Genomic DNA, 11,999 nt, shown 5'->3' on the forward strand with positions numbered 1-11,999 from the left:
AATTAATTAATATAATTAGTATTTTTATTCAATTTAAATTAAATAATTATGATCTCATGTATAGTAAAAATAAAATTAGATTTAAATCTGAAACATGGTCACCGTGAGAGAATCCAAATCCATAATTTTACAGTCATCTCGAGGGTGATTTTACAGTCATATGTTTTTAGAGCCCTTCAATCTATTGTGCACTCTGAAATATTGGCAACCCGCCGGCACAATGGAACATCTTTCCAACAGTAGGGCAGGAAATACAATTTATTTATTTATAATTTAAAATAAAAAAGTAACATTGAATTAAAATAAATTTAAAAAGAAAACCATATAATCATGCATGTAAAAAATTCAGATATTTATATAATATTTATTATTAGGTATAAAATAACCTTAATTTATTTCCTCATTCACAGGGAGTTAGAGACGGGAATTAGATGCCTGATTTGTCCACCTGCGAATGTTAGTCATGGTTTTTGCTTATGATCATCAAAATGAAATCCAAATCTTCTGATCTTATCTGCTCTTTTCAACTTAACGGAAAATGAAAGAAAAAGGGAACCTATTCTCGAACAACATTAATCGTGGCAGAGAAGCATTTAACGCAAGAATCTCCATTCAAAGGTGGTCTTTCGAAGAGAAAATATATTTATATTATATATTTTCAAGTGGCTCAATTCGCATGCTACTATATATATAAGGGTTGATAGAAGAGAAGCACACCAGCACAGGAATTCCTCTCCCTCATAAATTCTTCTTCTACCTGTGTCTGCTCTTAGCTCTTGCTGTGAGCTTTTATGGTAAATAACTGGGTGGTACACACAAGCTTTTAATTAGAAGCAGCTCAGGGTGCTAGAGAAGACAGCAGGTTACCGGGTATGAAGGTAAGTAAGACTACTTTCGAGTTAATCTTTATCTCTCTTGTCGCATATAATTCATTATTCGAAATAGGGTTTGTTCATCTTGTTATAAATCTGGGGACCCCAGATGCCACACATTTCCGAGTTTGGTCCGAGAGAGAGAATAGCTCCATTTCACTGTACAGAAGAAGCGTGAAAAAGATAATTGAAAGTGAAAGGAGTAAAAAGAGCACAAATAATATATATATATATATATATATATATATATATATTTGCTCCGAGTTAACTAAAGCCATGTCCAGTGGCAGGGATGACTCGGAGAATCTCACTTTTGAAAGAAAAGGTAGCACAGTAACCCCTGTGATTGCAATTTTGCAACAAAAGTGCGAGGAACACCCTTGTAAATAACAAAAGAGAGGCCCTGAATTCATGCGTAGCGTAGACAAAAGTTGATTAATTTTACCCACAATAACAGGAGGTACGTAATTAATTAGCAGCATTCAGCATCGCTTCTGAAGCGGTTAAAGAATGTTTTCATTGCTTAACTTCTTTAACTGCCTTTATTTAACTTTACTACAGTGAAAACATTTACGTGCAGAAGAAAAAAACATAAAAGGAAAAAAAGAAACAGTAATTAATTATTATTAATGCTAACAGTTTCGAAGTCAAAAAAATGAAAATTGGAAATCTGGTACCCTCGTGATTTTACAAGTAGAAGTCCAAGAACAAGCATGAACGGCTTGAATTTGGTTTCCGACACAGAGTATTGGTGGTGGGATAAGAAGACTTTAAAACCACGTGCCTGTGCATTTTTTTTTTATTTTTTTTTTCCTGGGCTCGCTCGTACCTCTTATAAATACCGCACCATCCCTTGCCTTCCAGTGTATCTCTGAATTTAATTCACTCTATTCTCCAGCTCATAAGAGCAGTGCCTCTGATACTGGTAAATAAGCACACTCCCCCCGTCTCTACCTTTTGAAGCACCGATAAAAACTAGGCTCTGAATGTATTTGGGTTTTGTGATTCTTGGGAGGTGTGTGGTTGAGCTTATGTGTCAGCTGTTGTTATTCTCGGTTTTCTGAGACTTAAACACCATACTTACAACTGCACTTGGATCTATCAAAGAAGGAGCCCCATCACTCTCTTTCGACACTTGTGCTTCTTTTCCACATGCTTTAATGTTACTGTGTTGAGTGCACAAGCTTCCATATAGTCTCAGACGCTTTAGAGGTTCTTTTATAACATAACTCACGTAATTGGTATCTTTTGTGAGCAAAGATGGGTGAGAATACAGCCACAAAGAACCATCTCCCACCTCAGGCTTTCAGTGTCTCAGTTGACACAGATTCACAAAGGGACTCCAAGTGGTTTGATGATGACGGGCGTCCCAAACGAACTGGTGAGCTTCACTTTTCTGAATTTCCTGGACATCTCTCACAAATAAATAAAAACATATTAGCGCTCTCTGCTTTGGTTATCTTTTTTCTATCCTGATTCTCTCTTGTGTTGTTTGTTTAAACAGGAAATGTGTGGACTGCTAGTGCTCACATCATAACAGCTGTTATTGGGTCCGGGGTTCTATCCTTGGCTTGGGCTATAGCTCAGCTTGGATGGATTGCTGGACCAGCTGTGATGCTTTTGTTCTCTTTCGTCACTTACTATACTTCCATTCTGCTCTCTGCCTGCTACCGCTCCGGTGATCCTGTCAATGGCAAGAGGAACTACACTTACATGGATGCTGTTAGGGTCAACCTTGGTAAATTTGCTGACACATATATTGTTAATGAAATTAGCATGACCCTTTTTAACTTTAAACATTATGGATCTTTCTTTTTTTTTACACGGTGATTTTTATTTTCACACAGGTGGTGTAAAGGTCAAAATATGTGGATTTGTTCAGTATGTGAACCTTTTTGGGGTTGCCATTGGCTACACAATTGCATCTTCTATAAGCATGATGTAAGTTTTACTCCAACCAAGAATTTGTAATTAACTTTGCTCTCTTCTTGTCGTTGGGCTGATTGGTCCTTGTCTTTGTGAATACAGGGCAATAAAGAGGTCTAATTGTTTCCACCAGAGTGGTGGAAAAGATCCATGCCGCATGAATGCCAATCCATATATGATAGGGTTTGGCATAGCTGAGATCCTTCTGTCTCAGATTCCTGGATTTGATCAGTTACACTGGCTCTCCCTTGTCGCTGCAGTCATGTCCTTCACTTATTCAACAATTGGTCTAGGTCTTGGCATTGGTAAAGTTATAGAAAACAAAAGAGTCAGGGGAAGCCTAACCGGAATAAGTATTGGCACGGTGACTCAAACTCAAAAGATATGGAAGAGCTTCCAAGCACTTGGTAGCATTGCTTTTGCATATTCTTACTCCATGATTCTCATTGAAATTCAGGTATGTTACATTACATTCTCTTGTAGCATAAGTGCTAAGAATACATTCTCACATTTGTTCTGTGATTTTCCAGTTAAACTGACCAATTGTTCGGCCCATTTCATGGCAGGACTCGGTCAAAGCCCCACCTTCGGAAGCCAAGACAATGAAGAAAGCAACTCTCATAAGTGTTGTAGTGACAACGCTTTTCTACATGTCCTGTGGCTGCTTTGGATATGCTTCTTTTGGAGACCAATCCCCTACCAACCTCCTCACTGGATTTGGCTTCTACAATCCATATTGGCTACTTGACATTGCCAATACTGCCATTGTCATCCACCTTGTAGGTGCATACCAAGTTTACTGCCAACCCCTCTTTGCCTTTATTGAAAAAGAAGCGGCCCGAAGATTCCCAGATAGTGACTTCGTTACCAAAGATATCAAAATCTCAATTCCTGGTCTCCCTACATTCAATATCAACCTCTTCAGAATGGTTTGGAGAACAATTTTTGTGGTTTTTTCTACTGTGATTTCAATGCTCCTTCCCTTCTTTAATGACGTCGTTAGTCTCCTTGGGGCTTTGGGATTTTGGCCATTGACCGTTTACTTCCCAGTTGAGATGTATATTTCACAAAAGAAGATACCAAAATGGAGCACGAGATGGCTTTGCCTCCAAATCCTCAGTGTTGCTTGCCTCATTATTACTATAGCTGCTGCCGCTGGCTCTATTGCTGGAGTTATTACGGATATCAAGACCACTATGCCCTTCCATACCAGTTACTAGAATCTCGTTGGTGTCACAACTGATGAGCATATCACAAGAAAGAGAAGAAGCCAACCTACTTTGGGATTTTAGTCCCTGCTCATGTTGATTGATCATCTCATTTTAATATACTTTCTTGCTGTTTATTTTAGCAGTTTAAAAACAAATGCTGGGACCATTCCTGCAATGTAAGTGGACTGTAAACGTGTCCCTAGGCACCTATCCCAGCTCTGTAACTCTCTATTGTTCAATGCAAATTGAAAGAATTTCTGCAAAGGATTACCCTTATGATGTCTGTCCTAACTAACTAGTTAGTTCAATTCTTTTTTCATTTTGTTCCTTGTATTTGCTTGTTAGTCGAATTGTTTCAACTGTTGAATCTAAATTCAACTCCAATTTTGATCACTTATTATTCCAGCTGTTCAAATCAGCAGAGGACAGCTCAAGATAGGAAATGGTATTTTTATTCTTACTTTTTTTTTTTTTTTGGTAACTTGGGGTGTTCGGATCAGCTTACGCGCACCACGACTAATCCTCGAACTCACTGAACATCCTGCAAGCCCAATGAGCAAGTAAAGCATCGCGGGGGTGATAGGCGTGCACAAGCAAGACTTGAACTCCTTCCACCGCTGGGCTACAAGCTCAAGCTCAAGTGCATTTTTATTCTTACTTGATAAGGCATGCATGGGGATCTCCATAGGCACCATTGAGAGTGCAGCGATTTCCAATCAATAGCGACGAAAACAGAGGTGGGGAAGAACAATAATGACAATCCAGTGCATGCTGTTGAAACAAGGCCGATCATATCTAATCTGTCTTGAATTTGTACATATATAGATCATGAGAACATGGTCAAGTGATCAAATGGTGGGTGGATCAATCAACTCGTGAGAGCATTAAGCACTAGTTCGGTCACCTTTTTGTGAGGGGGCCAAAATATTAGAGATGCGTCTTTGTTTGAACTATAGCAACAGTGAAAGGTTCGACTTTTTGGCCCAGAAGCCTTCTACTATATCCCCATTCCCTGCCATCCAAACGGAAAATGGATGCTGGTGAAGAACCCTCTATGGTATAGACACAAAGGTCTCGGTGAAGAGGAAAAGCAGTGGCAATTTTGTGGAATTAAATTGGTCTTTCCTTTCATGAAAGCAATGGTTTCCTAAATTGTACTGTGAGATATGTAAGCTCGTAGAAAATCTACACAGTGCATGGGATAGTGGCATTGAAACAGAGGAAAAGAAAGAAAAAGCAATGGGAAATGAGATTTTTCACAATTTTTCTGTAGAATTTTAATATCATGTTTCGTTTTTAATTTACCTTAAATCAAGAAAAGTAGTAACAAAGAAAAGATTCCACTCCCCTAGCTAGGTCTCGAAAATTTTTCCCGCATGTAGAATAGCATGTGAGAACCATTGAGCGAAACACTCCTTGTGAATCCATTTTAGCATTTGAAAATTGAAAGCAAGAAAGCAGAACATCTGCACAAGTTGCTATTAACTATTTTGATCAACCTCGTTTATTCATTATTTTCACAATTCCCATGAAATGCAATTATGCAACACTGGAGTAAGGAAATACAAAATCCCTGATATTTTTTAGTCATGTCATACTTCAATGATGATGCCTGTTACAGGTATTTAAAATCGCTAAAGGTGGTGGGCAAGGCTGCCACCTCCGCCGCCACCGCTGGATTGTCCCTCCTGAGTGGTGGGGTCTAACTTTTTGCCGGCATGGAATTTTTACTGAGCTTTTCTTAAGGTCTAAGTTGGTGTGCTTTTAGTGGGAAGGTATCGTGAATTTTACCATCTCCTATCACTCCGTTTCCCTGCCGTTCATTCTCCTCTTTTATCATAATAACTTCCTAGTAGCTAGTACCGGAGAGAATGGAGGAAGATTTTCCAAGGTTTAAGGAGATTTCAAGATTCTTTTTCTCCAAGCTGTGGTGGGATTGGGAATTGAATTATGGAAAGTTTTAGAGTATTTTTTGTTTATGCGCTGAAACTCTTGCAAAGCATGAAATTCATGGTTGCACGGCGGAGATCATAAATGAACATATTTTTAGTGGAGCATTAATGAAGGATTCTTGTGGTTTCGGGGATTGAAGTTGCTTGAGATATTTAGTGTTGTGTGAGTGTTTTTTAAAATGTGTTTTTGTTTGAAAATATATTAAAATAATATTTTTATTTTTTAAAAATTATTTTTAATATTAGTGCACCAAAATAATCTAAACTATCAAAAAAATTAATTTAAATTAAATAAATAAATAATTTTTTAAAAAAATATTTTTGAAATACAAAAACAAATAGAGTCTAAACTTGTTGAGGAATTATATTACTTAAATTTACGTTATTTTATGTTTAATTTTTATCAAAAAAATAAAAATAATAAGATTTAAACTTATAAGTTATAACTGTTTAATTAATAAAGTTATGATATTATATCAAATAATTAATTTAATTTAATAATTTAAATTGTTATGAAAGTTACAGAAATACTTTAATATTATTCACTGACTGAGATAACATTGTTTAATATATCTCTGGACATCAATGAGGAAGAGGTAATTGGAGGATGCAGTTGAATTTATGGGTGGCCAAAATGCTTAAACTGACGGTTGTGGTGTTACCGCACCGGGAGCAAGCATGTGGTTCGGTGTTTGCCGTCCAATTGTCTTCTCAGTTTTTGACAAATTGAAGCCGTGGTTTGGGTTCAAGAAACAATGATGAGTTGTTGGGCCTCTAATCAATCTTGCTGTCAAAACGCAAATCTGCCACCAATTTATTGCGGTGGAATTTTGAGAATCAAGAACCAGTGGGATGGGGATTGAAGGAGACTTGGAAGATGATGTTTCAAAGTTTATCTATAGTTATTTTTTAAAATATTTTTATTTAAAAATATATTCAAATAATATTTATTTTTATTTTTAAAAAAATTATTTTTGATATTAACATATTAAAATAATTTAAAAACATAAAAAATATATTAATTTAAAATTAAAAAAAATTAATTTTTTTTTAAACTTTTAAAATACAAAAATAAACAGACATTAAGTTCCAAGTTCAAGCTTCGGTGAGGTTATTCTTCCTAAACTTCGGAGTTACAAAGGCCTTTGCTTGTAGTCATGGGTGAAATGATTTGATGTTCTTAATTACTATTCATAAGCACGCAGAGATAATTTAGTAAATAGGGCCTTGAATTTATTTTTTAATAATAATTTACATTTTTTAAAACAACTGGAATAATCAGTGTATTAATCCTATTAACATTATTTTTAGCTATCTATTAGTACAATAACAAGATTAACTCTACGAATATATATCATATTTATATAATCTGAAAAATAAAGTACACTTGGGAGGATAGTTAATTAAAACAAATCATATATATTATTAATGTGTATACAAAAAAAAAAAAAAAAACATGTAGTAGCAAAGTGATAAGTGATTTTCTAAGCACAAAATCCGTAAAAGAGGAATTAGGGGGGGATGTTAATTCAATAATAGCCACCTAAATATTTGTGTATTACACGCAAAGATCTTCAAAAGCTCTTGCCAACAGAAGATGAAAGTCGTTTTACCTTGTTCAAAAGATTTTGCATGTCCTATACAATGTTATTGGAAGCCTAGGGGGCTTGTCTTTGCTAGGAGAAGGAGTCCATTGAAAAACAAAATGGCAAATACGGTAATTAAATTGACTTCTAAAGATTTGTGATTATATGAAAAGGTGTCCATTTGATGTTGGGAGTAAAAAGATTTTTTTTTATAACCTTAGTCATTCTTGCTTATGACTTTTCTTTTACTTTCATTCTCTATGCTTTTTGAAAACTTACTCTCGTGGCAAGACTCTAGATTTTCTTCACCACCTTTATTCTTGATCTAAAAAAAAAAAAAACTATTTCAGACATCTCTTTCATCAGAACTTTTTTTCCTTATATTTCTTTTAATAAGAACAAAAAAGGGTCCTAAGAACATCAGATCTATTCCTAAAAAGAGAAGCACTTTATCCCTTAACGAGGAGTTCAGATTTCAACTAAAACCTGAAGAAAAAAAAAAGTGATAGAGAATATGGGTCCCTTAGATTGGGACTCAAGATGAGAGCGGGTACCATATTGGCGACCTTCTCTAGTGGGAAGGAGGAGAGAAGATCCCCTTGTAGGACTTACATCTTATGCCCCTTCTAGAGACTTTCAAGAGAGAAGGGGTTGTCTAAGACTCTTAAAAATGATGTCCCCAGTAACATATGTGTTATAGAAGTGGAATTCGTGGCCCGTCACAACCTGGCAAGTACATGGCCCAAAACTGACCTTAGGCATCTCCCAAGGTTATTCCAAAATTACCGCCCTTGTCTATATGCATACAATGGGATATGTGAAATTGATTGTTAAAAAATGGTATCATGATGAGATGGGAAAGTCCTAGATGATAGGTCGAATGTGAAATCTTTATAATTAGGAAATGTGGATGAAGAGTCGATAACTTGGTACCTAAAAATACAAGAAAAAATCAGCTAGATTTTTTATATAAAAAAATATATGCCAAAATTTTGGGGTTGTTACAGTCATATTCTCAGTCAGGGTTGCTGCAACCTAGTGAGGGAAATATTTAACTGAGGAGCCTGGTCTGGATTTTTAGATCCTTATATACATGTATATATGTATCCATTCTTCTTTTATGTACATCATTTCTTTTATAATGTGATTCCTTTATCTTTATATTGCTTTCCCTAAGCTTTGAGTTTTTGTCTAGATCTAATGCCTATATTTAAGAGATCATTTCTAAGTCCAATGCCCATATTTAAAAAATCATTTTGGGTCCAACACCCATACTTAAGAGATCATTTTTTGTTTCAATATCCATACTTAAAAAATCATTTATGAGTCCAATGTTCATACTTAGAAAATCATTTCTCGTGGTGGGTGTCGAATCATCTAACCCTGTGAGAGTTTAAGATGGTTTTGCTTTCTATGAACCGAGAAGGGATATCATTTTCAGGCATTTGCTTATTATTGATGACAATATTTGTCTTATCCTTGGAGAAAAGTGTGATCACACTAGGGGGAACATATCAATCCATTCCAATGTAAAATGTGTTGTAACACTAGGGAGATGTTCATTACTTTCCAAGTAAATGTGTTATCACACTAGGAAGAGTAAATGCATCCCATATTTGGAATATTTAAGAGGCTTGCGCCCTAAGGAAACCGTATCCATCGTGATGATGCAATGTTTATCCTATTCTTGAAGAAAAGTGTGATCGCATTAAGGAGAACATACTAATCCCTTCCAAGGTAAAATGTCAACTAAGACCTTGAAGTTCTAATTATGATAGTAATTAGGGATGATAATGGCAATAAAGCCACTGGTTTGCAATAACTCCTAAAGTTACACGGTTTGAATCAACATCTCGCTAGTATCTATTAAAAATTTTCCAAGACTTTTAGGCTCTAAATTCAATGGTAATTATGAATTATAATGGTCTGGCTTCTGAAGGAGCAATCAATGGCTTTTTTTTATGATTTCCCCATAGATAGCGTCATTAATGAAATCTAATTTTATCTCATAGGTTTGAAAGTCAAGCCAAGATCTAGGATAAGATTGTTAATTTCTGACAATCTGATCCTTTTTTTTTTGGTGAAATGACTAATGGATTATGCTTAATACATGCAAAATGTTCCTAAGAAAATTTATGAGTCCAATGTGCATAATTTTTTGTCGAGGTGTCGAGGAAGGTGAGAGAGAATGGTTTCAAAGATGAATGAAGAAGAAACCCAAAAGCAAATGAAAATTGCTTTTCAAACGAGTCTAACAAGGTAACTCTCGGAGAAATTGAAGGAGGCTATCAAGACAAGAAAAGGGAATGGAGGGGAACAAGGCTTGAAAAAATTAGAAATAATGGCAGGATTTCCATATTTGCATATCAAGACGAGAAAAGGGAATGGAGGGGAATAAGGCTTGAAAATTTTGGGAATAATGGCAGGATTTCCAGATCTACAGGGGTTATTTTGGTTTTTTTTTACAATAGTTTTTTTCTCTGCACAGTTTTTATCGGTAAAGCAAAAGAGAATGCTTTCAAAAGGAGAAAATGCACAAAAAGCAAATGAAAATTGTTTTTCAAAAAGTGAGGTTCAACCCTAGTTTTTGGTGGGATCCACAAGAATAAAAAATATGATTCATATCTAACTAAACATTATAAAACTACGTTTTGACCTAACCACACTCGTAACTGCAACGCCAAACACTTTCTTAATAGACAATCTCATTCATCCTAGAAGTAACATCTTACAAGGTGCATCTTTTGGATTTATAAACTACTTATTTTATTTGTTACAATACCTGCCAATTAAGTTATTTAGTCACACCGTTGGTTAAAGCATCCATTGGTGTTTAATGTCCTTAAAACTATCCGGGGAAAAAAATGATTTATCATATGGTTGAATTAAAAAAAAAAAAAAAAAGTGATGCATAGGATTAGCTCCCATTAAGGATTTAGGTCTTATTTTGCATTGTGGTTAAATAATATTTTTTTAAAAAAAATATCTTTTTATATTTTTGAATTGTTTTGATATGTCAAAAAATAAATTTTAATAATAAAAAAATATTATTTTGATATATTTCAAGTAAAAAATACTTTGAAAAACATCTACCACATTCTCCAAAAACATGCCCTTAATATCAAATCTAACACCACATCATAAGAAATACTTCTAGTAGAATTGAAAGGATGCATGAAATTGCAAGGGAAAAAAGAAGAAGCTGGGTGTAGATCTGACTTGCATAAAGATGTTACCCTCTGGTTTATAGCATCCGTTGCTGGCATAGCCGATGCTGCGACGAAGCATTGTTTTGAGACAAACAGGAATGCCCTTCCTGCCTATTGTCCCTGCCTAATGACTTGCATAAAGTGTATATGCACATACATCATTTGGCTAACGCTTGGGGGTGAAATCATTTTTTTTTTTTTTTTAGTATATATATACTGTTTAAACAGCATTCCAGAACAGCTCCTTCAATCTTAATTGTATGAAAGTTCATCACACGATTCATTATACCATTAGCATGCATTAGGCTCTGGATACATCCTTCTCTTCTCCCAACACCACCTTTACCAACTTCCGCAAATTCATCCGACCACCATCCTTACCCTCCAAACACTTGCTAGCCTCTGCAGATGATGCCAAAACCCTTTGCTCTGCCGGTCCTGGCCACCAAACCATTCTCCTCCTTGAGCTTCTCTGCAACCTTATCCATCCCAACACCTACACACACTGTTCGGATGTTGCCTAAAAACTCCTTTAGGGATAGGTTCCCCTATTCCTGGTAGTTCACATAGAAGGCAATGCTCCCCTCCTCGAAGCTGCAACAGGTCCAGAGGGCATTTAGGCCCTTTTTTTAAAGAGTAGCGGCCTCAAGAGCTATTTGCAGAGCGAACGCTGCAATTAGCACAGAAACCAACAATCATGTTCTGTGCCCCAAAACTACTGAGAACTACTGAGAAGAAGCCTTAAAATGATATGGGAAATTGCCTATCTGGGAATCATGCCTCTTGTATTCATGCTACTTGCTAGTCGAGTCACGTAATTGATGGCATATAGCAGCGTTTAAGTGCATATTTAAGGCACTTGAAAAACGCATTTATGTATATATTTATTTTTTACGTATTTTTGTACATAGATCTTTAAAAAGTCTTAACTGCCTCTCTTTTACTTCACCGGCAGAGGAATCAACTACTGTCAAAAGTGGCCTCTTCAATTTCAACGTTTGTAAGGATCAAATTCAAATCATTAAGACTTTAGAATGGAACTTCACACTCTGGTAGGATGAAATTCTCTGTGTATCACTGCAAGAGCCTTGACAAATCGATGGCACTGACGCGAATCATCACATCCCACCAATTAAACCATCGCCCCATTTTGAGAAGGCACATGGGTGCGTTCAAGAACAATAATTATGGTAAGAAAAAAAATGCTGTGATGTTGAATATCAGCGAGTGCTGAAAAATCAGC

General features: G+C 35.8%; 1 protein-coding gene across 1 annotated transcript; it reads left to right on the top strand.

Annotated features, from left to right (window-relative positions):
* Positions 1–691: 691 nt before the first annotated feature.
* Positions 692–4,273, top strand: LOC118029310 (amino acid permease 3-like). The gene is made up of 6 exons (XM_035033168.2): positions 692–878; positions 2,133–2,253; positions 2,377–2,610; positions 2,720–2,813; positions 2,901–3,255; positions 3,365–4,273. Exons 1-6 carry the CDS (start codon positions 873–875, stop codon positions 4,016–4,018), a joined length of 1,464 nt encoding a protein of 487 aa, XP_034889059.1. The 5' UTR covers positions 692–872; the 3' UTR covers positions 4,019–4,273.
* Positions 4,274–11,999: the final 7,726 nt, after the last annotated feature.

The sequence above is a fragment of the Populus alba genome, chromosome 5, assembly GCF_005239225.2.
Source record: "Populus alba chromosome 5, ASM523922v2, whole genome shotgun sequence".
Classification (NCBI taxonomy): Eukaryota; Viridiplantae; Streptophyta; class Magnoliopsida; order Malpighiales; family Salicaceae; genus Populus; species Populus alba.